The sequence below is a fragment of the Archocentrus centrarchus genome, unplaced genomic scaffold (genome assembly GCF_007364275.1).
Source record: "Archocentrus centrarchus isolate MPI-CPG fArcCen1 unplaced genomic scaffold, fArcCen1 scaffold_55_ctg1, whole genome shotgun sequence".
NCBI lineage: Eukaryota > Metazoa > Chordata > Actinopteri > Cichliformes > Cichlidae > Archocentrus > Archocentrus centrarchus.
Window position 1 is genome coordinate 748,072 of NW_022060277.1, and position 27,690 is coordinate 775,761.

General features: G+C 42.2%; 1 protein-coding gene across 1 annotated transcript in view; it reads left to right on the forward strand.

Annotated features, from left to right (window-relative positions):
- Nucleotides 1-7,240: 7,240 nt before the first annotated feature.
- The window catches only part of galm (galactose mutarotase), a 29,387-nt gene continuing 8,937 nt past the window's right edge, over nt 7,241-27,690 (forward strand). The window contains exons 1-6 of the mRNA XM_030725452.1: nt 7,241-7,366; nt 7,712-7,898; nt 16,337-16,491; nt 19,232-19,345; nt 19,571-19,663; nt 23,604-23,685. Of these exons, the coding sequence (XP_030581312.1) occupies nt 7,352-7,366; nt 7,712-7,898; nt 16,337-16,491; nt 19,232-19,345; nt 19,571-19,663; nt 23,604-23,685 (646 nt within the window). The 5' untranslated portion in view covers nt 7,241-7,351. The remainder of the gene's footprint in view (nt 7,367-7,711; nt 7,899-16,336; nt 16,492-19,231; nt 19,346-19,570; nt 19,664-23,603; nt 23,686-27,690) is intronic.

The window sequence follows — 27,690 nt, forward strand, 5'->3', positions numbered from 1 at the left end:
GCTTTGAGGCAGTCCAAAAGTTGTTTTCTATGTCCTCACCAAATTACTCGCACACCCAAGTTTTTGTTTCAGCCACCGCCTGATACCTGCCAGTTTGTACACCGTGCACTGAGTCATAGACTTTTTTGTAGTCAATCCGGGCGGTGCACAGGTTGGTCAGTCTGGTCTTACAGTCTTGAGTGACGGCTCTATCTACCAGTAGCTGGTGTTTTGCCCCTCTGGTGTTTCTACCAATTCCTTTCTGGGCCTCGCTCACGTATTGAGCCATGTGCCTGTTCATCTTAGCACTATGATGCCTGACAGGAGCATTCATGTGGTGCTGAGGCAGGTTATTGGCCGGTAGTTGGATGGGACTGGTCCCCTCTGGGGATCCTTGGGGATCAGGACTGTCTGGCCTTTCAGAGGGTACTTCACATAGTCTTGGTAATCAGCCATGGAGGGTCCAGGTTTCCAGCTTAGCCATGATCTTCTCTTTCAGGTCAGCTGCTCTGGCATTCAGTGTACCAGTTGTTCTTGGGGCTTGGCACCCAGTCTCTGGGTGTGGAGCTGCATCATAGAGATCATCATATGCAGTACTTAAAATTACTCATACGCTATTTAAAATCACTTACACACATTATTAAAATTTACTTAATAATTCACCATATAATTTTTAATTTGTTTTCTTTAAAACCTGACTTGTTACCCCCTTATATAAGAATTTGTAGGTAAATATAATTAAATTGTAATGTCAGATAAAATAAATTGAAATTCCATTTAATTACAGAGGAAGTACGCCCTTAGTTGTAGGCCATATTAATATAAGAATAATTTTTAAAAAATAATAATTAAAAAACAGTAATAATATAAACTTAGCACAAAAAGTATGGAAATTTGCATTTTGTCAGTTATTTCTTTGTTGTAACTTTGCTTCTTGGCAATAAATCTGATAATGTTGGAAAGCCTGTTTATTTCCCCTTAAATGGAGCCTCATTTGTAAGGAAAATGCATTTGTGGGTTGAGCAGCAGAGTTGAGTAGGTGGTTGTGCCCATGAAAAACTTGTCAGATCTTCTCTGCAAATGCCAAACAGCTTATTCTGCTATTGACTCTCACTTTGAGCTTCTGGCACCACGGGTGCTGACATTCTGGTACCTGATTGGTGCCTGATTAGCAGCACCTGTGAGCATGGACCCTGCTACAGTGGGTCTTCCTACAAAAAGCCCATTTCCTCACCCTGTCAGCGCTAATGAACCGTGGGCCATCATCTACAGATTTGTAATCGAGGTTTTGAGGGCGATATGGTCGATTGTCTACCCAGACAATCTGGAACAGATTGCACACAGCCAGTATCTGAGCTCACAGGCCCGCCTGGAGGCCTGCTATGACTGCTCTTCACTGTCAGGCCTGTTTGCACTGGTGTCAGCAACATGTACACTGAAACCTGAACATGTGGAGGAACGTTATATAGAGCGATGAGTCCAGACTCTTTTAGTGGAGGCAGTGTGATGGTGTGGGTCAACATGTCCCTCAGTGGAAAACTAAGGCTTGTCATCTTTGGGGGCAATCTCAATACAGAGACATATTGAGATGAGATTCTGCACCCGTTGGCAATTGCACATCTCCACCATATATCTGGGACCAAACTCTGTCCTCCAAGATGACAACACTCGCCTATCAGAGCCTACCTCCAGAATTTGGGAGTGGACAGGATGGATGGCCTGCCTGCGGTCCTGACCTCAACCCCACTGAACACTTGTGGGATCAGCGTGCTGTTCGTGCCACAGTGACCAACACAACCTCACCGGCTGACTTGTGACAAATGCTGGTTGAAGAATGGGACGCCATCACACAGCAGTGTGAGACCAGCATGAGGAGGAGTGTGTCAGGCTGTTGTGGTTGTGTATGGTTCTTCCACATGCTGCTGAGCTCCCTGTTTGTTACACGAATAAGTTGTTAAATTGCCAACATGTGTTCAGACTTCAGTCCTCCAAACAATAAATGACACCAAACAAGAGTCAGTGGCAGAATCAGCTGTTTGGCAGAGAAGAGTTTTTCAGCCCACATCCTCCACTCTGCTGCTCACCCACAGATGTGGCTCCATTTAATAAACAGGCTTTCCAACAGGATCACATTTATTGCCAAGAAGCAACAAAGAAACAATCAACCCAACACAAATTTCCCGACTTGTTGTGCAAAATAATATTAAAAACTAATTAAAAAAGTAAAATAATAACAGAAGCGACGCACCAGGGAAAATGATACAGTAATTTGAAACTAGTCTGAAGCTGAGAAAGCCAATGATACTGGGGTACGTTTTCAGTTAGTGAGGTAGAGGACCTAATCTGAGGAAGGAGACGGTTCCAGATTTTGAACTGAAAATGCTTCGTGTCTGAACAAGCCAATCAGGAATCTGGAATTACTCAAAGCTGCTGATTGATTGGCCTAAGTGAATGGCATGGGACATAGGACTGTCAAAGATCTGATAGATAATCTGGAGTGAGCCCATGCAAGCTCTTACATGTGAGCAGCAATATTTTGAAAGTGACCCTGTACTTCACAGGAAGCCAGTGCAATGATTTAAGAAAGGGTGAGTTATGATCATGCTTCCATCTACCTGTCAAGAGTCTAGCAGCAGCATTTTGAACCAGCTACAATCGTGATATTAGCTCAGTCCAACATTTAAGAAGGTGGGAAGTCTTAGAAGAGTACCTGTTAGGCGCCTGGGGGGCTTAGTGGTGAAGCCGGCGACCACATACACATGCGGTGCGGGTTCGTGTCCCGGCCCGTTGCCAATTTGCCCGCGTGTCTTCCCCTGTATCTTTCCCCCATTTCCTGTCTCTCTCCACTGTCACAAAAAAGCTGCTGTGGCCAAAAATGCAAAAAAAAAGAAAAGAAAAGGACCTGTTAGTCAAATAAGACTTGAACACATGCCAAAAATACTGACACATTGCTCAAGACATGAGATCGAGATCTTGTGTTCCCCGGTATCAAATGCAGTGGTAAGATAAAAAGTAGCATCTGCACTGTGACTGAACTTTGAACCACACTGATAACCTCATAAATAGAAAGGGAAGGGTCGAGATTGGTGTCAAATTGGATGGATCAGTAGGGTCAAGATTTGTTTTCTTGATGAGAGGATATAAAATTGCAAGTTTAAAGTAAGCTGGCGCCATCCATGAGACTACACAAGCATTTATAATTGTTAAAGTTGATGGCCAAGTACATGAAAATGTGTTTGAACAGCTGAGAAGTCTGATTTATTAGTTGGGCAGAAGGTGAAACAGGCTCGCAGGGACTGAATAGAGCAGTGAAGGTAGAAGAACTGCGTGGGTCACTATTGTACAATGCAGCATTAGTTCTGAGGAGTAAGACCTTCTCACTGAAAACCTTTAGGAAGCTGCCACACTGTGCAGGTTGGAAAGAGAGAGGCAGTGGGGTTAACAGTGGGGTTAACAGTGGGGTTAACAGTGGGGTTAAGGACAGAATTAAATGTGCTGGAGAGGATTTTGATGTGAGGAAAAAATCGAGTATTTTTTTTCTTGAGGCCTGACAGGCTCCTGATATCTTTAAGACAGTTTCTCAAAATTTCATAAGACCCATGCAGTGACTTTTTCAGCTCTCCTGCATTGTTGTCTGAGTGCTGATCTTTTCATTTAAGTTATTATGACCTTAAAGGAGCAACAGAATTGAGGACACCAGTGCAGATAGTGTTAAAAAAATAGTATGAAACATGGAGGAGATGAACCCGTTCAGCACAGATTCTGCAAACTGGTCAGCAGTGGTCAGTGTGATCAGGTGAGAGAGTGGAGCATGGGCTCTGTGCTGACCTTTACCTCAGGAACACTGATTTGAAAAAATGTGGTGAGAGAAAAGCAAGCAATAGAACCAAATCAAGCATGTGGTCCAGCTCAGAAGTAGGTCAGGTGACTAAAAAAGACTCAATAAGATTTAAATAGCCTTCGGCTTTAAAGAGACATGGATATTAAAATCACTAAGAACTAAAATGTTGTCATATTTAGGCACAATTTCAGTTCAGAGTTCAGAAACCTCCTGGAAAAAATCATCACTAAGTCCTTTTTCACTGGGCAGGAGAATTTATTCTTAAAAACTGAAGTCAGATCCCCTCCAAGTATCCTGGGAGAATTACTGGAACCACACCTACCAGCCAGTTCTCAGTCAAACAGAGGATGTCTAGACCAGGAGAGCAAAAAAAGTCTTTAAATATGAAGGTTTTATTGGTCAGTGATCTTGGAACTGGTTTTAGTTTTAGTGCTTTGGCTTAGTGGTCAAATATGTGACAAGGTCACAGTAGGTCTTCAGATGTGAGCACAAACCAGTAATTACAGTTTCTGTGGGGGAAGAGGAGGCGATGAAAGCAGGGTTGGACTGCTAAATGGAGGAAGAGGAAAGACGAAGTTCAGAGACACACGCGCAGCTTGTAAATAGTCACATGGGTAGGATTGTTACTGAAAGCTGGCAGTGAGTAAATTTACTCCCTGAAGCCCATCTGTTCAGAAGAAGTAATGGTGGTAACAGAACAGGCTGACAGCTCGCACCGTACTGATGCAGGTATGGAGACTGAGAATCCTGCTTATCCAATTTTGGTCTGACGCCACAGCCCAAAACTGGATAACAGAGGGAAATGGATGGATCGTTACTGAATCCACCCAGAACACTTTACAAAAGAAAGCAACTTTCTCTGCATCAGAAAGGTAAAAGTGATGTGGTTTTCCTCAGCGGGTAAATGATTCGGCTGTGGGTGGATGGACCATTGGCTTTAAAAGAAAGTCGATGATATATGAAGTGTCAGGACTCCCTCACCCTAAAGTGGTTCAGCAAAGATGGATTTGAATGATTCCAGTAACAGAAGTAAGAGAACTCAGAGAGCAGTCAGCATCATTAAAGGCTGCACTCAGCCCTCACACAGCTGCAGCAGCCTCAGATCAAAGAGCTCTTCGTTTCCACACAGCAATCAAAGTATGTGAACAGCTGATTTCAGCTTGCAATAATATTTTAATTATTTAACATTCAGACTATTCATTTAATCTTGTTTATGTTTAGTGTACTTATTAAATGTTCTTATTTATTGTTTTGGGACATTTTATCTGATGCTGCATTACTAAATGTTAATCTGTGAAAGACAATTTCATTTTTATGTGAAGCAGAAAAATGACAAATAAAAGGAATCTGAAAACTCGTGGAGACGTTTGTAAATGAATGAGCCTCCGAGGGAAGTGAGGTCAGATGTTTCTGATGAGGTTTTTCTGACAGGTTGAACCCGGCCAAGATGACCACCATTTTTATTTTCTAATAAGCTTATCAACTACTATTAATGCACTCTAAATCCGACTGTCTGGTCTGTAAATGACCTCTGATGTTCTGAATAAAAGAGCATTCATAAGCAATAAATCTTCTTGGCATTTGCTCCTACAGTAAGAACTGCAGCAGATGAACGTGTGGATAAGAAATTAAAGGAAGAATCTGAGCTGATTGTGTTTATCTTTATTCTGATGGGACGTGGCCTCCCCCATGAAGGCGCTGTCCCTCTCTACTGAACACAGAGAAGCGTCTCATGCTGCGGGTTCACCGCATCTTAACCTAAACGAGCACCTGCAGGAGATTTCTGAGCACCGTGTTCTGTCCTCCAGCGTCAGTGTCCACATGAGTGAGGAAACACTGTGTGCCATCCCTCTGGTGCAGGCTCACTGACTTAAAGACTCAATCCAAGATGCATTTAAGCTGTTCTGCTATCAAAACCTGAACAAGTCAATGTTGGTTTACCTTTCATTTGTCACTGTGGTGGTCGGTTATTACAAACTTTAACCTTATTGAAAGCACTAAATAAAGGAGCTCTTTACATTTTTCAGACTGAAGTGCTTAAAATATTGAATGTGTCATATAAGTAATAGGTGAGATTGGAAAACTGTGATTTTAAGACTAGTGGACATGTTTGTGTGTCAGTAGAATCAATGGAGTTTATGACCGTAGTACAGCAGGTCAGCACCGCCTGCCAACAATGATACAAATCAAGGTTACAAAACAGTTCTGTGCACTAAAAAAGATCCATCTCATTTGCAGATTGCAGTTTATTTTATACATCTAATACCAACAGAAAATTCTGACTGGTTCTTATTTATAGTACAATTTAGTATTTTTTATAAACAGTGTACTCCCAAGGATACAGTACAGTGTGTACTGTGTAATTTTGCTGTGTTCCTCTCAGTTATATGGATGGATTCAGAGCACAGAGATAAACTTCAGGTTGGATTAAAGTTTGACTACAAAGACTTAATAAGAGAACACAGTCCTGGTTAAAGAGACCACCATAGTTCTCTAAGGCATCATTGATATCTGCTGTATTATTACTGAGGAGAGCACGAGGCTGGAAGAAAAACGGGTTTGTAAAAACTTGCAGTTCAAGGACAAATTCAACAAATATGCAATGAGGGAAGAAATGAATCTTTGTCAAAAAATGTTGGTAAATTAAATTTATGCTCATGTTATGCTTTGAATTTTACTCCTACTCAACAGAGCATTAGTAAATGAGGTGCTGGCATAACAGCAATATCTGTAGTTAACCCTTTAAAGGAAGCACAGTGTGAAGAAGCTACATGTTTCACTTCCCTCGTTAACATTTCTATAACCATTAATCACTGTGATGTAGCAGCAGCGCTCTGAGCGACTCAGTGTGCGTCTATAGTTGGGGAAGGTGAGCATGTGTGTGCTACACAACATAAAATGAATAATGTGTTGATGGGCATAAAACACAGTGTGATGTTTAATATGTGTGTGAACATAAATGATTTTATCCAGATTCTAACAGATGTGAACAGATGTGTATTTCCTGGAAGGGCATTTTTGGCAGTTTAGAAGCTTCGTTCTAGAGAGAACACAGTAAGGTTCTGCAGTGTGTTCCTCAGCTCTGGTTCTACAGTGTCATTGCTTCAGTGCTCATCACGGACTTCAGAGGAAAAAAAGAGATTTTAAAACTGTTTAAAGGTCTGAATTGAGAAAAATCTGAATTGAACTTTATGTTAACAAACTGCTCATCTCCTCCAAATGTTCATGATGCTTTTATTATTCCATCTGTAGGTTCCACTTCTCCTCCATCTCATCCTTCAGTCTGTTTTCACTCACACTTTAATTCTCAGACTGGAATTTTTACATTTTCTTTCTGTGCACACGTCTCCAAACCTTTGACTGGTACAGTACGCACACTGTGCACATACATCGACCCGGCACTGACACCAGCGTTGGCATGGTTACTGTCGGTATTTGGAGCGATGCGCCCACCCAATCACCCAATCCCCGCCTGCGTCGTCATTAGCGGAAGCAGGAAAAACATTCCGAGGGCCGAAGTCTCGTGACTAGATGAAGTGTGTCGAGGTAAGAAAGGACACAGCACAGGTGTGTCTGTCCTGTCAGCAGCTTACTGACTGCAGACAAACTGTTACTGTCGCGTCCTGAATACACTTCAGTTAGCAAACTGTTCTGTGCCCAAGTTTTCCGTCTGTGTCCGTGTGCGTACACGAGTGGAAACACCGTCTGTTTTTGCTGCTGTTGTCTCTGCTTTGTGCGCATTAATATGCTGCATGCAGAGATGCACAGCACCGATGTGTGCAGACTGTGGTCTGGACTGTATCTGAGCCTGGGGGGTGCAGGAGCTGATCAAACAGACGTTAAACATTATTTTAATCATGTTCTCTTCTGCCCCCTTGTGGTTGTTCCAAGATGACTCAAGTAAGCCATCATCCGTGGGGAGAGCTGCCCGGGCAGGGCGTCGTGGACCTGTGGGTTGTCCAGTCCTCCCAGGTGAAGGTGGAGGTCCTCACCCTGGGTGCTATTATCAGGTCGGTGAGCTACAGAGGGAAGGATGGACAGATGGATGATGTAGTCCTGGGCTATGATGACCTGGAAGGTAGGCTGCACCTAAGCTGCTTAGATTGTGTCAGAGGCATCAAGGTGATTATAATAGTTAATAGTTCCTGAAAAGTATGACTTTTGTACATGTCAGATTCTTCAGGCACACGAAGCAGCTGTGATCAGTCTGAACAGCCAAAGTTAACGTTTAAACCATGTGACAGAGTCCACGTCTTCTCCCGTCCCCATCACTGTGTAGTAGTAGTAATAAGATGACCTGTCAGCTACGTGTATGATTGGATGGAGCGCTCACTGACTTCCTGCTGCTCTCTGTATACTGGCTCTGGTATACTGCTTTTCTACTCTACATGAGTACTCAAAGTACTTTATACAGCATGTCTCATTCACACGCACACACACACACACACACACACACACACACACTACATGTAAGTGCTTTCTATCCAACATTTACACTCCGATGAAGGTACTGGGGTTCAGTATCTTGCCCATGAATACTTTGGCATGCAGACTGGAGCGTGGCTGAAGTGAATGAATAAAGCATGTTCGGTCACACTCTGTCTCATCAGCGATGTTGGTCCACGGTCTGATCGAGGTCTGCGCCTCGTTGAACCTCTGTGCACATCTGTCTGTGGAGGGGAGAGACTCTATTCCATGAAATTAGGATCTTCAGTCAAGTGCAGCTGAATGTACGAGTATCTTTCAGGACTTATAGGACATGGACCCAAATATGAATTATTTCTGAGCAGCTTAGTGTTTGTCATCATTATTACAGTGAACTAAAACAGCACAAAAAACTGAAGTGTGAAAAATATAGTTAACTGAAATTAAAAACTAAACTTTAGGAAAACAATATTGTATTTAAAATAAAATATAATCTTGTGTCTGGGGTGGCTGTGGCTCAGGAGGTAGAGCAAGTCCCCTACTAATGGGAAGGTTGGTGGTTTGATTCCTGGCTGCTCCCGTCTGCGTGCCAAAGTATCCTTGGGCAAGATACTGAACCCTGAGTTTTCCCGGTGCGTTCATTGGAGTGTGAACGTTGTACATGAAGCACTCAGCCCTAGAAAATAGTGTGAATGAGACATGCTGTATAAATGAGAGCTAATGTAGAGTAGAAAAGTGCTACATAAGAAGCGCTCAGTTTAGGTTATCTTTAAGACAAAGTTCACACAGCCATCATAAAGAGGCTCTGAGAATACATTGATTGAACCTGTGATGTCTGACTGAGTCAGCCGCCTTCAGAGTGAGTTAATACAGAATGTAAACATTGAAACTAATGTAGGCTGAACAGGATAAAGTGAATCTATGGAAACTGGACTGAAACCCAAAACTCTGAACTGTAAAAACAAACTAATAAAGATACTAAACTGTAATGATGCTGGTGTTTGTTTACTGACAGCACAGACATGTTCTTATCAAAGAATGGGCTGAATAATAACATGTTCAACAGGTCAGAATAAGAAGGGCTTTCCAACTATTTTAGAAATGTATTAATCTTCAGACATTATAAACCATGTGTGGGTGATGGGCTGCGTTACCTTACAGCACGAAGGCTCAAACTGCTTCCCTGTGACCGCTGGGACAGACTGAATAAGCCGTTAACAGAAATGATCTAATAGTTTGATAGATGACATGCTGATCATTCAGTGGTCGTGTAGAGACACAGGCAGAGCGTGACTCACAGCAGTGCTCTGGAAATGTGGGGTTTACAGCAGGACTGATGTGATTGCACTGAAGGCACACGTGTTGTGGTTCAACAAGTGTAACAAAATATCAGATTTTACTGAGTGATTGAAACAGATGATTGAGAGATTTCACTTCAGTGTACATTTCTACGTCAGCACCAACAAACTACCACAAGGACACTGAGTTTTCCTCCTCAGGTTTTCCCATGTCATTCCTGATGCTCAAATCCTCTGTCACAAAATTATTAGTTAACAAGGTGATTAATTAAGTTAAACATCCTGTATTTACTCTACTTTACAAATGTTAGTTTTTTACAAGGAAGTTTCCTGAAGTTTAAATATAATTCAGGTAAATACATAAATGTTAAACACAGAGATGGAGGAGGACATGGGGCGTGCAGGTAGGCCTGTGTTTTTGTTTGGTTTTGAATGTCTGCCTGTCCTCGCGGGCCCACAGTCTCCTCTGGATGTGTAGCGGGACACTCGTACTGCAGCCACAGGGAGGACGATGAGCGCTGAAGCAGACAACCAACTGACACTTCGATCATCTCCCATCCAAAGCTGAGACTCAGAGATCCAAAGACAAGAGCACCAGCAAGCATCTGCTCTGTAAGCAGAGCAGATGAAGAACTTTAGTAAAAGCACTGCTTCTTATGCAGCACCTTTCTGCTCTCACTCACAAACACTTTATGCACATGCCTCATTCATCCAAGCACTGTTTTCTGCTTTCTATCCAACATTCACACTCTGATGAATCAGAGAGCTACTTGGGGTTCAGTATGTTGCCCGAGGATGCTTTGGCACGCAGACTGGAGCAGCCAGGAATCAAACCGCCAATCTTCCAGTTAGTAGATGACCTGCTCTACCTCCTGAACTACAGCTGGATATATAATATAATACTATGTCTTTTATGGTTGAGGAACGCTGGCATGAATACTTAATCTGCCCAATCCTGTCACATAGCAGCTGATGAGAGCGTGCTAACAGGGTGTTATCAGCAACAGGACATGAAATTCACTTGTTTTTGAACCTGTCCGGCAGCTTTTGCAGTCAGAATCATGATCTGAATGCACTGTTGTGCCAAACAGATTTGCTTTAACAAGGCAAGTTCTGTAAGCTCTCTATAGGGTCCTCTGGGTAGTTTTTCTTTTCTTTATTATTAATCAAATGCCAGAGCTGACAGGAAGGGAGGGCTAGTAGTGGTACAGAAAAAAGGACAAAAAGAAAAAGGGGGAGAAAAGCTAAAAAAAGGACAGAATTCACTTTACCTTATGTAGATCCATCGTCTGTATCTTCTGCTTTCAAATTGTTGAAGGCAGATAAAATGTCGTTGCCTCAGTCGAGGCTCACGCTCAGTTGTCAACAAACAATTAGCGATTAAATTCGAGCGCCCCGCGCCTGTCTCCTCACATCCATCATACCTCTCTCTCTTTTCTCCTGTGCTTTAGTGACATATTGAACCTGATGTCGCACCTGCCTGTGTCCTGCATTTGAAAAAGTGATGTACTAACTACATTCCTCGACAGTGTGGCAGTGGACTGTGCTGTGTAGAACCACATGTATTAAGCCTAATTTACACCATGGATCTCTGCTGTAAAATGCTGCCACAGATTTAAGTGAAGTCAGTGAAGCTAGACTTAAAAATAAGTGTTTTAAGTTAGTTTAGAGCATGTGTAGCACCATCTTGTCTGAGTACAGAATATGCCATCACTAATAGTCTAAAGTACTTTGTTACATTTGATTGATTGATATGTGTGATGGACTAAAAAACAAGCCTCCTAGGAAGAGATGAAGCAAATTTTAGAAACCTCATTTTCTACCCTGAATTGGTTAAGCGGAAGAGGATGGATGGATGGATGGATGGATGGATGGATGGATGAATGGAAATTGCTGTGGAGGAAAAGTTTCACCACATTGTCTTACTGAGTGGATTACTTCTTTCTAGAAGTGAAGAAAAATGAAGCTCAAATGTAAGTGAAGGAGACTATAAGGCAGCAGTTTTGTTAGTTTTTTGTTTCTCGTTCTTGCAGAGATGCTGATATTAGGATTCCTGATCGTGCTTCAGCAGGAAACTTAGCTGTGGTCTGTAAAGTGCTTGGGCATGCTTGGCAAAAGAAAGACTTAACGCTGATATAACTGGGGGTTAAATCACACCTTTGCGTAACATAGTGCCCGTGAGGTTTAGGAGTGTTTATGGGAATTTTTGACCATCCTTCCAGAAGCACATTTGTGAGCCACCCCTGACCCGATGAGGAAACATCAAACACAGATAGGACAGTGTCTTCAGCTTGCTGCTCTGGCAAACCACTAAGGCACCTGAGTCAAACACCCTCTCCTCCACACAGTGCTGTACAAACTCCAGCATTAGGGCTAATAGGTGGAATCTTCTGTTTCAGTGCAGCTAGCCAACAATGAAGAACCCCTTACTGCTTAAGGGACAACAAGGACAATCTTTCCATGGTTTTTAACATAAAAACTCATTGCTACAGCCAGAGGTAACACAAAAGTGACCCCTTAAAAAGCTTTTTAATTTGATTTTCCTTGTTTTCCATAGAGTTATTGGGTCTATCACAAGTTGGCCAACAAAAAGTAATGTAGCACTAAGTGGCAATCAACGTAGTGAAGTAACGCTACACATGCTCTAAAAACTGTAATTTAAAGCACTTAGCGTCACGGACATTGTTAACTCTGTGACAGTTTTTGAGAGAAGGACTCCAGGATCTAATTTAGGCTTAATGCATATAGTGTTTCATGTCCACATTAAACTGTTAGCTGTCTGAGTGGTGTCCAGAAAATGATGTGGGCTTTTTAGATAATTGGTGAAACTTTCTGGGGAAAATCTGGTCTTATTAGGAGAGATTGCATCCAAGAGAACTTTATTGTCATTGTACATACAACGAAATTCCATTCAGAACAGCCATCCAAGAGGAGGACAGACAAGACTAACATAGGGGAGATGGATGTCTGCAGCCACTGCCACTAAGGGCACCATCAGCTCAACCAATCCCAGGAAGAAAAGAAAACGAACACACAATACCACACCAGGCAAGACCCCAGGTGCAGACTGTGCAGAGATGCTCCTGAGACAGTCCAGCACATAACAGCAGGGTGCAAGATTCTAGCAGGCAGGGCATACATGGAACACCATAACCAAGTGGCTGGCATAGTATACAGGAACATCTGTGCCAAGTATGACCTGGAAGTACCAAGGTCAAAATGGGACACACCCCCAAGGCTGGCTGAGAATGGCCAAGCTAAGATCCTGTGGGACTTCCAGATACAGACAGACTAACTTGTGGTGGCTAACCAACCGGACACTGTAGTAATGGACAAACAAAGGAAGAAGGTCGTAGGGATAGACGCTGCAATACCAAGAGACGGCAACATCAAGAAGAAGGAACACGAGAAGCTCGATAAATACCAAGTGCTCAGAGAGGAGCTAAAAAGGATGTGGAAGATGAAGGTAACAGTGGTCCCTGTGGTAATCAAAACACTCGGGGCAGTGACCCCCAAACTGGGAGAGTGGCTCCAGCAGATTCCTGGAACAACATCCGAGATCTCTGTCCAGAGGAGCGCAATACTGGGAACAGCTAAGATACTGCGCAGGACCCTCAAGCTCCCAGGCCTCTGGTAGAGGACCTGAGCTTGGAGGACAAAGACTGCCCATAGGGCAAGCTGGGATTTGTGTTAGGACTGGGCGATATATCGAGTTTTTAAGAAATATTGATATATTTTCATACGAGATGTAAGATGAGACAATATTGTTTATATTGATATAGTCTGTGTCACGTTACAGTCATACTTATAGATCCCCCAGTTCACTTTTCTCTTCTCCCAGTTTGCCTCTGCACAACTTCACACTGCCCCGCCTCTCTCCCACACTGCTTCACCTGTAAATCATACAGGAAGCAACAAGCATGGAGAATTAAACAGACACAAAGTTATTGAAGAGGAGCTGGTCAGTAACAAGAAAAAGCAATGCTCAATAATTTGGAGATGGTTTGGATTCAAAGTGTCAGATGAGCAGCAGAATAATGTATTCTGTAGAGCAGCCATCACCAATAGGCGGACCTCGGTCCGGATCCGGACCGAAATGATGTCTCAAGGGGACCTGAACCTAATACCAAAACAGAAATAACCACTTAATTAAAATCTCGTTGAGCGCTTTCTGGTTTACCGGTGCAGCTTGCAGTCCTTACGGTAGTAGTGAAGCGTCCAAGGAAACCCACTGACCAATTGCATACGAGTGTGGATATACCAAACTGGTATGAAACTGTGTGCGTGCTCACCGCATCGGTCCGCAAAGTAATGGCAGCGGTCTGCCGAGAAACCGCACTGATCCTTCAGCGTAACCTGATGTGCGCCTCTGGAGAAATCGAACTACATGTCAGATCCACACAGCCCACAAGGTTGTGATTAATCTGTTCAGTCCTTGTGCGTTTCTGGCTACTTTTTGCTGCAGTGTTAACACTTCATCAGTGAGAGAATAACAATCAGGAATAATAATCAAAGCATGAGTATAAGGACTCACAAATGTCAGCAAATTCCTGGAGGGAGACTGCTGAAACTATCAGAATGGATGTGAGGAAATGAAGAAAGTGGACAAACAGGGACAAATATGTTTGCAGCCAAAAAACTAATCGCAAAGAGCGAGGACCAAAAAAGTCCCAGCCAGCACCACATATAAAACACCAGCATGCGACCGCAAGGTAATTAACACACACACCTTTAGAAGCGTAAATGGTCGGCCACTTAAGTAGGTTGTGTACAGAGGCTGCAAAGCTAGCTCTCCGAGCAGCTCCAAAACAGAAGCAGCTTCATGTGGTGAGAACATCAGGATGCAGCTGGATTTGAGCTTTGATTCCTTCAAAGAGTTCAGTTTGTTTTTGTCCAACATTCTATTGCTCTGAAAACTAACAAAACCTTATTTATATATATATATATATATATATATATATATATATATATATATATAATAATCAGATTGGCCTCATGAAATTTTGTCTGACTGGACCTCTTTGAATTTTATTTGAATACCCCTGCTGTAGAGAATGCTGAAAACAAGTCTTGACAAAAGGTTCGAGCACTAATCTTTTCCACTATGCGTACTGATGCTAATGCTAATTGCCAGGTCACTAGCTAACTGTTACGGTAACTGCTGAAGTCCTCAACCCAGCGCCACGGCACCTCAGCCAGGCGCAGCTGACTAAAATCCTGCTGACTGAAGGAGGGAATTTTGTTCAGTCTGATTACATGTTTTGTTATTTGCACAGAGTACTAGGTGTACAGGAGTACACACAGATTTAAGATTAGTCTTAAAACTTTCCTTTATGATAAAGCTTAGAGTTAGGGCTGGATCAGGTGATCAGTATTTGGCGACCCACTGTTGCCAAATGCTTGGTCATAGGGGGTCATTTTGGGTTTTCTGTGTAATTATTGTAGGGTCTTTACCTTACAATATAAAGCACCTTGAGGAGACTGTTTATTGTGATTTGGTGCTATATAAATAAAACTACATTGAATTGAATTGAAATCTGCTTCACTGTAGACGAGCTTTGTAAAGAATCAGTCAGCCTTTTGCTATTTTTGCTCTGTATCTTTTGTGTTTACACTTTAATAGCACAGCTGTGAGTCTTTTGTTATGGAGGGAAAAAAGCATTAATTTATTTGAGGAGCGTTATCATTTAAATATGCCAATAGTTTATTTTTGAGCAATTTCTCATGTATATTTACAGCTGAATGTTAATAAAAATGTTTCTGACATTTGGTACATGTAGCTTTGACTCAGAAGTGCCTTTTTGTTTATACCTTTTGGGAAGAAAAAATATTGAGACATATATATCGTGTATCGCCATTCAGCTAAAAAATATTGAGATATTATTTTTGGTCCATATCGCCCAGCCCTAGTATCCATAGAGGTAGGAGTCTACCACAGTCAACAGGACCCAGGGTTCAGGCTGTGCAAGTGTGCCCCAGATATTATCCAGCACATAATAGCAGGATAATGCCAGTAAGATGCAAGCTGGGATTGCACGCACTGAGAGCCCCAACCAAGGGGGCCTCTCAGTAACCCATATGTGGCAGCTGTGCCACATATGGGTTAGAAATTGCCAGTTCTCAATGGGAGACACCACCAAAGCTGGTTGAGAACAACAGGGCTAAAGTCCTGTGGGACTTCAAGTTCTAAACAGACAAGCAACTGTTGGCCCGCCAATCTGTCATAGTGATGGTTGACAAGGTGCAGAAGACTGCAATTGTGATAGATGTTGTAATCCCAGTGCAGAGCATCAGAAAGGAGAGTGAGAACCTAGAGAGGTACCAGAGGCTGAAGGAACAAGTGGAACAGATGTGGAAGGTAAAGTGGTCCCAGTGGTAATAGGAGCATTAGGAGCTGTAACCCCCCCAAGCTGGAAGAATTGCTATTTATATATAAAATCTTGTGCTCAGCTTGTTGAGGATTGTTTCATGTTGCATGCCATGGCAAAGTAAAAAGGTAAAAAAACAAAAACTGTTAATCTCCTAAGCTCTCAAATGGTTGCATTTTTTTTTTTTTTATTATTTTTAAGGAAGGAGATTTGCAACATGGTAGTAAATAACTCATTTTAAAGTCAGTGAGATAGGCTGACATGTTTTTAAAAAGGTCTCAGTTTCAACTTTTGTAAAGTGGTTTCTAAGCTATTTTCAATCAAATATGGAGTTTAAATATTATGCATTGTGTATGTATTGTGGGACACTTACTGTACATTTGGGTCCATATGTTGAAGGTCATTAAGAACTGTTGTGTTGTCAGGTTATGTGTCAGATAAGCGGTATCTGGGCGCTGTGGTCGGCCGTGTGGCAAACAGGATCGCACGGGGACGTTTTGTACTTGAGGGAAAGGAGTACCAACTTGATATTAACAATGGACCGAATGCACTGCACGGAGGCCTGCGAGGTTTCAATAAGGTAACGTTCAGTTAGTATTTGTTTGTGTTTCAGTTTTAAACAGCATGGAGCAATCATGCTGTTTAAAACTTTAGTGGAAAAGTTCACAAATGATATCTTTTCTGTCTTTGTACGTGTTTGCCTGCAAGTTATAATGTGTGGCATTTTAGTTTATCACTCCTCTTTCAATGCATGAAGGCACATTAGCATTTTTTCACAGACATCTTCCTCTATAATGATAATAACACCTTAAATTACTGGGTGATTTGCTACATTGCATTTTCTCCTGACATGTATTTTCTTGCAGTAACTTACTGCCACTAATGTTTACACATTCACCTCACCTGTCCAAAGCACTAGAGCCAGAGAAAAGTATATCGATTTTATATTGCATCAGATCTCTCTTGCTGAGTTAAACTGGACACAAGTACTGCAGATTATCTGCTGTGAATCCATGTACAGATACAGCCACTTAAAGTGGCCAGGAGATCCTTTTGCAGTTTCCTTGGTTTTGAGGGTTGGCGTCATCTTCCCCTTTAATTTTCAATTCAGTTCAGTTCAATTTTATTTATATAGCACCAAATCACAAATCGCCTGGCCCTGTTAATTCTTCACTGTGGCCTTGCAGTTCAAAGACTTCCTGTTTCCACCAAGTCTGTGAGGAGGTGGAGTTAGGAAGCCAAGGAGGGGGATGAAGGTGATCAGCGGCCTCATGCCCAGAGGTCATCAGCAGCACAGGGGCAACCTGCACAAGGCTAATGAGCTGAATCCATTTTTCAACAGGTTTAGTACTGGACCCCCGTTGCCCCTCACCGTACAGCGCTAATCGTAACACCTCCACTATCAAATCACTCGGCATCCCCTCTTCTGAGGGCTCGGGGACTCAGAACCCCCCACCCCCACCTGTACACATGTCTGTGATGGCTGCTCAAGTGAGCAGACAGCTGGACCGACTACAAAGGCAAGGCCTCATTGCATGGTCCTGAAGTCCTGTGCTGTCCAGCTGTCTGATATCTTGCAGCATCTTTTCAACCCGAGAACATGATGGAAGACATCAGGTTCAGTGCAGGTACCAAAGAAAGCCACTCTTTCCAGCCTTAACGACTTCAGACCACTCGCCTTGACCTTATATGTCATGAAGGTAACCAGTCTCTCATGAAGGAGAGACTGGTTCTCATCAAGCTTAGCTTGCAGGTAAAACATGCTCTTGATCCTGTTCAGTTGGTTTAGCACCCTCATGTAGGGAACAGTCTGAAAACACTTTAGATCTCAGTGGGGAAAATATCATGCTGGACACCTATACTTATGGACTGGGTAATGTGTTAGGAAACAGGATGCCACATTGTTTGATGGAAATGAAAATTATCAACTTACAGGGGGGGTGAACTCAAAGACACCCCAAAAATCAACATCCAGTTATGATGTAGGAGGCTAGTCCATTTTGCCAAAATGTCATTGCAGTAACTCAATGGTACTCAGTAGTTTGTATGGCCCACACCTGCTTGTATGCTTGTCTGACAATGTCGGGGCTCCTAATGAGATGATGGATAGTGTCCTGAAGGAGCTCCTTCCAACTCAGGATTGGGTATCACTCTTGGACAGTCTGAGGTGCAACCTGGCAGGGTTGGATGGACCAAAACATAATGTCCCAGAGGTGTTCTGTCGGGTTTAGGTCAGGTGAGTGTGGGGGCAGTCAATGGTATTAATTCCTTCATCCTCCAGGAACTGCCTGCATACTTCCGCCACATGAGGCTGGGATATTCACACCAGTGGCTGCTGGAGCTAATTTTGTAGCTCTGCAGTGCTCATCCTGTTCCTCCTGCACAAAGGAGCAGATCCCGGTCCTGCTGATGGGTTAAGGACCTTCTCCTGTCCAGCTCTCCTACAGTAACTGTCTGTCTCCTGGAGTCTCCTCCATGCTCTGAGACTGTGCTGGGAGACACAGCAAACCTTCTGCCAATGGCACGTATTGATGTGCCATCCTGGAGGAGTTGGACTACCTGTGCAGCCTCTGTAGGGTCCAGGTATGACCTCATGCTACCAGCAGTGACTCTGATCCTAGCCAAATGCACAACTAGTAAAAACCAGTCTACCGATTGGTAGGCAAACCTCATCACCTGAGCCACAGTCCTGAGATACATGTCATATGTATATACATATACATATGACATGGCATAATACATATACTGTATTATGCCATGTCATTTATTCAACAAAAACTAAGCCAAAATGCAGAAGAGTTGCAGGTTAACCCTGGGTTAACTTAGCAAGTTCATGTGACCTTTCTCTCACTTTGTGGTACAGGTAGGTTTTTTTGTCATTGTCATTTCTCTGTTCTTCATGTTGGTTTTTTTCTTCTGACTAAAACTACAGTTTGAATAAATGAAAGAATATCTGAAATGAAGGCTGGACTCACTGCCTTTATTCTGCATCTACTATCCATGCAACAGGAAAACCTTTGCACATCTGACAAAGTGGCTTTAACATAACCATGGCTTTGTATTGTTTGTGTATAGAAATAATGTGAAATATTACTGACATTCTTCTCTGCTGTAAAACAGTCTTGGAGGTTTCTGTATATTAAAACCAATTTAGTCCCTTACAGTGAAACAACCAGTGAATATTCCCCTTTCATCATCACTTCAGAACACCCACTTGTGTGCACCTGTAGATTCAATATTTCATCTTGTATTTCCAGTTACTGAACTCTGACTACCTGCACTTCATGTACTGCATAATACATATGTGTTTGTTTCTCTAGGCTATCTGGCTTGCTACAGCAGTGGAGGGTGGTGTGCAGCTGAGTCTTACCAGTCCAGATGGAGACCAGGGTTATCCTGGAGAAGTTAAGGTCTCTGTGTCCTACAAATTACAGGTAGACACACCTGAAGTATTACATCCTTCTTTTTTTTCTGTTTTTTGCAAGCTAATTCAACTTTGACTCTTAATTCTTCTGCTTAGTGATGCTCAGACAGAACTTTTCAACCAAATAACTTATCTTACATGTTTGATAATGAAATCTTTAATGATATTTAATTGCTTTTATCTAAATAAGTTTTATACAGATATTAGTTCAGTGAGATTTAACTCATTTGTTCAGGGGGAAACACTGACTGTTGAGTACCAAGCATGGTCTAACAAAACTACCCCCATCAACCTCACCAACCATTCCTACTTCAACCTGGCTGGACAGGTAAGTGAACATGAACGTGTTTGTGGGGCGCTGCTCTCACTTGGTGTTGGCCCTCACTGTGGTATCATATTACTACCTGTTCCTTTTACAACATGCTGTTCATCCAACTGTGTTAGCTAATTATAAACCAGTATATTGAAAATTCTTGAGTAGTTGTAAAACAGCTAACTGATCATCTGCAGAGGAACGGTTTATTTGAAGAGTTTCAGTCAGGTTTCAGAATTCATCACAGTACAGAAACAGCATTAGTGAAGGTTACCAATGATCTTCTTACAGCCTCTGACAGGACCCTGAACCCTCCTTTACTTACAGTGGTATGCAAAAGTTTGGGCACCCCTGATTATTTCCATGATTTTCCTTTATAAATCATTGGTTGTTCAGATCAGCAGTTTCAGTTAAATATATCATATAGCAAAGGAACTCAGTGATATTTGAGAAGTGAAATGAAGTTCATAGGATTTACAGAAAGTGTGCAATAATTATTTAAACAAAATTAGGCAGGTGTATAAGTTTAGGCACCCTTGTTGTTTTATTGATTTGAATACCTTTATCACTAATTATTGGAACACAAGATTTGTTTTGTAAGCTCATTGACCCTTGACCTACATACTGTACACAGGTGAATCCAATTATGAGAAAGGGTTAAGGTGGCCAGTTGCAAGTGTTTCTCCTCTTTGCATCTTCTCTGAAGAGTGGCAACATGGGAGCCTCCAAACAACTCTGAGATGAGCTGAAGACAAAGATTGTTCAGCATCATGGTTTAGAGGAAGGATCCAAAAAGCTCTCTCAGAGATTTCAGCTGTCAGTTTCCACTGTGAGGAACATAGTGAGGAAATGGGAGACCACAGGCACAGTTCTAGTTAAGGCCCGAAGTGGCAGGCCAAGAAAAACTCTCAGACAGGCAGAGGAGAAGGATGGTGAGAACAGTCATAGTCAACCCACAGAGCAGCTCCAAAGACCTACAACATCATCTTGCTGCAGATGGTGTCACTGTGCATCGTTCAACTATTCAGTGAACTTTGCACAAGAGGCTGTATGTGAGAGTAATGCAGAAGAAGCCTTTTCTGCTCACACACCACAAACAGAGTCGCTAAAGCACATTTGGACAAACCAGCTTCATTTTGGAATAAGGTGCTGTGGACTGATGAAACTAAAACTGAGTCATTTGGACATAACAAGGGGCGGTATGCATGGTGGAAGAAGAACACAGCACTCCAAGACAAACACTTGGTACCCACAGTAACATTTGGTGGTGGTCCCATCATGCTGTGGGGCTGTGTGGCCAGTGCAGGTACTGGGAATCTTGTTAAAGTTGAGGGTCGCATGGATTCCAGTCAATATCAGCAGATTCTTGAGAATAATGTTCAAGAATCAGTGACAGTGTTGAAGTTGTGCCGGGGCACAACTTCAACACTGCTCAGAATCTACTGAGACCTTCACGCAGAGGAACAAGTACAACGTTCTGGAACGGCCATCTCAGTCCCAGACCTGAAGATTATTGAAGATCTGTGGTGGGATTTAAAGCTCCATGCTTGGAAACCATCAAACCTGACTGAACTGGAGATGTTTTGGAGAGAAGAACGGTCCAAAATACCTTCAACCAGAATCCAGACTCTTAGTGGAAGCTACAGGAAGAGTTTAGAGGCTGTTATTTCTGCAAAAGGAGGATCTACTAAATATTGATGTCATTTTTCTGTTGGGGTGCCCAAACTTATGCACCAGTTTTGTTTAAATAATTATTGCACACTTTCTGTAAATCCTATAAACTTCATTTCACTTCTCAGATATCACTGTGTTCATCTGCTATATGATATATTTAACTGAAACTGCTGATCTGAACAACCAATGATTTATAAAGGAAAATCATGGAAACTATCAGGGGGGCCCAAACTTTTGCATACCACTGTATGTTGTAATAGGCTTAGGCTGCTGTGGGGTTCCCATGATGCATTGTTCATCTTTTTTTACTCCTTGAGTGATTATACCCCACTACTGTATTTAATCATTAGTAATTATTATACCAGTATGTTTGTTAATTTACATAATATTACAGCAAACCTACCAGTCTGAATTATACCAAATTTTCACGTAAGATCTCCAATGACCCCCTAGATCACCTGATTACATTTTTGTTATAATTGGGTCAAGCTAAAGGTAAAGAAAAAATTCAGAAAAATTGAAAAAAATCCTCTGCTTTAATGTAGGGCAAAATAATTAATAAAAAACTTATTTCACTCAAAATCAGATGAATCTGGTATTCAGTACACGGTGGTGGAGGACCAAGAAATAATGCCAAACCAAATGCCATCTGGATCCGATCCAGATTCTGGATTTGCAGGCTACTTGCATTTAACACGAGAAACTCAGTTTAACATATATGTTAAGTGGCATTTGGCCATTTGGGCTTATCTCAGTGGAAAAAAGACACATCATCCTCATTTGTTGCAGTAAGAAGCATGTCACTATTGCCCGTGGATGTGTAACATTTAATTGGGATATGAGACGGATATGCAAATATATGATGCAACATTCTCTATCAATCTGATCACTCAATTCCTCTATTACTGCCCACTGTACAAATTGCATATTTTCTCAAGGCTTAGGCTTTTACAAATAATATTTGTAAATAATTATTTACAAATAATAAGGCTTTTACAAATAACAAATAAGGCTTTTACAAACAATGCTAAGTTAGTTTAGTTCAACCTTTTAAACCTTGGAAATTATGGGCATGGGCAGTTGGACCGTTTTGGTTATTCAGTGTTTGGAGAGTGACGTTTGTGAGACGGACAACAGTCTAATCAGCTAAAGTGCCTGCCGGGAGCGGGTTTGTTGTGCCCCACTCCACTTGTTAAACTTTTGCTCTTTCTCTCATAGTGAGTCTTTTGTCCTGTCTCTCTCCACTCTCTTTTTCCCCCTCACCCCCAGCTGGTTGTGGTGGATGGCTCCCCCTCCCCGATTTTGGTTCTACCCAAAGTTTCTTCCTGTTTTCCTTCCCACTGTTGACATGTTCTTGCTCAAAGGCAGCCAAGTTGCTGTTGGGGTTTCTTTCTAATATTGTAGTCTTTACCTTACAATATAAAGCACCTTGAGGTGACTGTTGTTGTGAATTGGTGCTATATGAATGAAATTGTATTGTATTGAACATGACCAGTCCTACAATCTTTCCATATGTATGCTATTTGTTTCATTGAGGTAATACAAGGATAAACTTGGTTATCTCGTTGAATACAGAAATAAAAGGTCACCACAAAGAAAATAATTCATACAGTATTGCAGACACACAGACATTAAAACGGTCCATTAGTAAGCTTGTAACACTCTGCTCTTTCTTGGAGGAATCAGTTTCTACAACTTCAAACTGAAGGACTGATAAGCTTATGCCATTTAGAGGTCAAATTATGCTCAAGGTCACCTTTGTCAGGTCGTCCTGTTAAAGCATCCTCAGGAAAGATACTGAGTGTCAGGTTAGTTCGGCTGCATCCACTGGAGTGTGAGTGTGTGCAAATGTTGGTAAGTGCTTAGGCATAGGTATGAATGTGTGGGAGACTGGGTGAATGAGGCTTGCAGTAGAAAGCATTTTGAGCGCCCAACTGAGTAGAAAGGCATTATATAAGTACCACTCCATTATCATTTACAGGCAATGACTTGTGAATTGTGATGGTTTGAGAGCCAGATGAGCAATTGCATCACTGGCATTACTTTCTTTCCTGATTATTTTTATTTTGTAAATTAGGAAGGAGGAGGCAGGCCTATCTAGATGAGATGTTTTGATATGAGTGCACTGGGTCCCTCCGTTTCTAGGACAGATCCACCCCCTGCTCATCATACCAAGATGGGTGATGTGTGTACTGTATATCTATGGAAAGGGCAGCTTGTGGATGGATGCAGGAATGAATGAATGACAGATGAACTGGAAAATCTCTGATCTGTGCTGTAGGGTGTAGCAGATATCTACGACCATCAGGTGTCCATCGGTGCACAGTCCTACCTGCCTGTGGATGACACATCGATTCCCACAGGTAAAAGATTTACTTCACTCATCTTTAACCACAAAACAAGATGGAATGCAGCAATGACAAGGGTTTATTTAAAGGTTATGCTAAAGTAGAAAAGCCAAAATGTAAATTAAAATCAATCATTCAGCAGGAATCTATAAATAGCAAGTCATTGTTTCCAAATTGTTTAAATTGCAGAGGTCACTGATGATTTTATGATTTTGTCTGTGTAGATTCTCAGTCATCCAGGTCATAGTAGTCTCTGGAGCTTGAAAAAGGCGACTGGACTTCTTTTTGTTTCTTGAAGACGTTTCACCTCTCATCCGAAAGGCTTCTTCAGTTCTCAACCAAATGGTGGAGAGACCCAGGTATTTAAACCCCTGTGGGCGTAGTCCCCTGGAGGTGGTTATGACCCTCTATTGATCATGTGCGTGAACACAACTTTCACCAACTTTCCCCCGCTTACAGTGCTGTCCTGAGCTCCCTTCCCAGATGTCTCAACCCCCATTCACACCTTTGTTCCAGTGACCTCAATAGGCCACAGGAAACAATGGAGCGGAGTCCTAAATTAGATAGAAGTTTCTCTGTCCATCTAGGAAACTGTTTTTCTACCACAGCAAAGCTTTCTTGTGGAGTGCCTCAGGGGTCCATTCTGGGCCCAATTCTTTTCTCATTGTATATGTTGCCTCTAGGGTCGATTTTTAGGAAACATAATATTTGTTTCCACTGTTTTGCTGACGACATCCAGGTGTATATGCCCATCAAACTGAACAGCAGAGATCCATGGGAACCCCTGCTGAACTGTCTAAGTGACATCAAGTCCTGGATGAGAAACAATTTCCTAAAACTTAATGAAAGCAAAACCGAGGTCATATGCTTTGGTAAATTTGACCCCTCAAGCTACTCCTCTGGCACTCCGAGTCATTTGGCTCCTCACTGTCGTGATGCTGTGAAAAATCTGGGTGTCATTTTAGATAGTAGTTTTAAAATGGAGAAGCAAGTAAGTGCTGTTACCAAAATCAGTTTTTACCAACTCAGAGTCATTGCCAAGGTAAAACCTTATCTCCCGCAGCAGGACCTGGAAAAAGTTATTCATGCTTTTATTACTTCCCGCCTGGACTACTGTAATTCTCTGTACTTTGGCATAGATCAATCATCTATGCGCTGCCTGCAGGTAGTCCAGAATGCGGCAGCTCGTCTTTTAACCGGTTTAAAAAAGCATGAACACATTACCCCAGTCCTGTCATCCCTTCACTGGCTCCCTGTCCGTTTTAGAATCGATTTTAAGATTTTATTGCTTACTTTTAAAGCCTTAAACGGACTGGCACCTTTGTATCTGTCTGAGCTGCTTCACTGTCACACCCCTGTAAGAGCTCTGAGGTCATCGAACCAGCTGCTCTTACAGAGGCCTAAAACCAGACTAAAACAGAGAGGTGATCGAGCTTTTGCAGCAGCAGCACCAAAGCTATGGAACGATCTACCTCTCCATATTCGCACAGCTCAGACGATACACACATTTAAATCTCTATTAAAAACACATTTCTTTTCCTTGGCATTTGGCTGCAGTGCTACCTCCTTTTAGATGATTGTTTTATGGTATTTTTATGGTACTTGTTTTAAACGTTTTAATTTTTAATTTTCTTATGTTATTTATTGTTCTTAATGTTTTTATTTATTTATTTTTATTTTATTATTTTATCTATTTATTTATATATTTTTATTTTTATTTAGTATAGTCCTTGGGGTTACAGATCTTGTACAGCACTTTGGTCAACGTCGTTGTTTTAAATGTGCTTTATAAATAAACTTGACTTGACTTGACTAAATTGGTTTCAACTGAAACCACTGATTAAATATGACCCACGCCCCCTTCACACCTGGGCACGTGTTCACGCACATGATCAATAGAGGGTCATAACCACCTCCAGGGGACTACGCCCACAGGGGTTTAAATACCTGGGTCTCTCCACCATTTGGTTGAGAACTGAAGAAGCCTTTCGGATGAGAGGTGAAACGTCTTCAAGAAACAAAAAGAAGTCCAGTCGCCTTTTTCAAGCTCCAGAGAATTTTATGATTTTATGAAACAATTTCCACTTTATTGTGGTTTGTGTATCCCGGGGATCCCACATAACTGTAGATATCTATAAGTAGACATATATATTCATGTATTTAATTTTCAATTTCTTGTGTATGCACGTGTGTATGTTTGTGTATATGTGTACGCATGTATACACGTATATACACAGAATGTATATAAAAGCACCATCCAATGTAAGGTTCATGCCACAGTATTGGTAATTACAAAATAATTTGCATTAATGTTGTCACCCGGCTGGGTGGGAAGGCGGGCGGCGTGGACACCGAACGTTGTGAACATGACTGAGAACAAGGCCGTGTAGTATTTTCAAATTGGTACCATATGTCCATCTACTAAAATTTGAATCTCGGTAACCTTAACCTCAAGGTCAGAGGTCAAGTTTAGTGAAAATCCTGAGAACACAGCAGCTCAAGAAGGAGGTGATGTAGGATTTTAAACCATGCCGTAGGTGTATTTACTCAGGAAGGATTACATACAGGCCTCTCATACTGATCGCTGAAATGCATCCACTGACCGTCTCTGACACTTTGGAGTTTGGCAGCCTCGATACAATTCATGCATTTTTTATTCTGCAGGCTTCTCAGTGCTCAGTATAATGTGCAGCACCTTTTGACAAAGTCACATTCAAAGCTTTTTCCCAGTTTGCATTCAGTCAGTCTTCACAATGATAATAACCGTTCTGCTGTCGGTTTGCTGTGACGCCACAGTTTGATAGCAGAAGTGTTAAAAGATGTTCCACGCTTATGGTTTCAGCTGTGATTTTGGGGCTTTTGTGTGAACATGGCTGGAAGCTTCTGTCAGTGTGTCTGCAGTTTGTAGTCAAAGTGCTGATGAAGGAGCGACTGAGATGTGCACACATTTAAGGGCTTATTATTTGTTCCCAATTACAAACAAGGAGAGCTGATGTGTTTAAATGAACCTTTGGTAAATAACAGGCAGTGAAGTGTGATCAGTGTTTGCTCAGGTGTGCTGTCACGGCAGTGCAGGTTCACACATTAAGGTTTAATAAATGAGGTTTGCTTCTGCTGACACAGGTGTGTCAGGGGGAGCCTGCAGGCAGGGATTTTATTAGTATTATTTTTTACATTGATGAGCATTTGTGGCAGTCACAACATAAAATCTGGGTTTTTAAGTGACTCTGAAGGTTGCTTAGTTTTGCTAAAAAAAAAAATATGACCTGGGGGTCTGAAACTTACCTGGCAGAGTCACCGGAAGCCAAGCTTTTTTTTAAGCCTAGCAAAATAATAGCACTTAATAATAGTAATATTGTTATTACCCAGGCATCAAACTCTGTACAGTTACAGTTGAGAATGTTAAAGAAAACTTATGTAATTACTAACAAGTTGAAACCATTAGAAATTCAGTAGGAAGTGCAATACAGTCTCTCCAGCGTGTCCTGGGTCTGCTCCAGGGCCTCCTTCCAGTGGAACACTCACCCAAGAGGCGCCCAGGAGGCATCCTAGTCAGATGCCCGAACCTCAACTGGCTCCTTTCGATGTGGAGGAGCAGCGGCTCTACTCTGAGCCCCTCTCAAATGGCTGCACTCCTCACCCTATCTCTAAGAGAGGCCAGCCTCCCTTCAGAGGAAGCTCATTTCTGCCGCGTGTATTCACGATATTATTCTTTCGTTCACTACCCAAAGTTCATGACCATAAGTGAGGGTAGGAACGTAGATCGACCGGTAAATCGAGAGCTTCACTTTCACACTCAGCAGCCCCTCTTCACCACGACAGACCGGTGCAGCGTCCGCATCACTGCAGACGCAACTCTGATGCATCTGTCAGTCTCCTGCTCCCATCACTCATGAACAAGCCCTCCGAGATACTTAAACTCCTCCACCTGGGGCAGCAACTTGTCCCTGATCCGGAGAGGGCACTCCACCTTTTTCCGGCTGAGGACCATTGCCTCAAATTTAGAGGTGCTGATTCTCA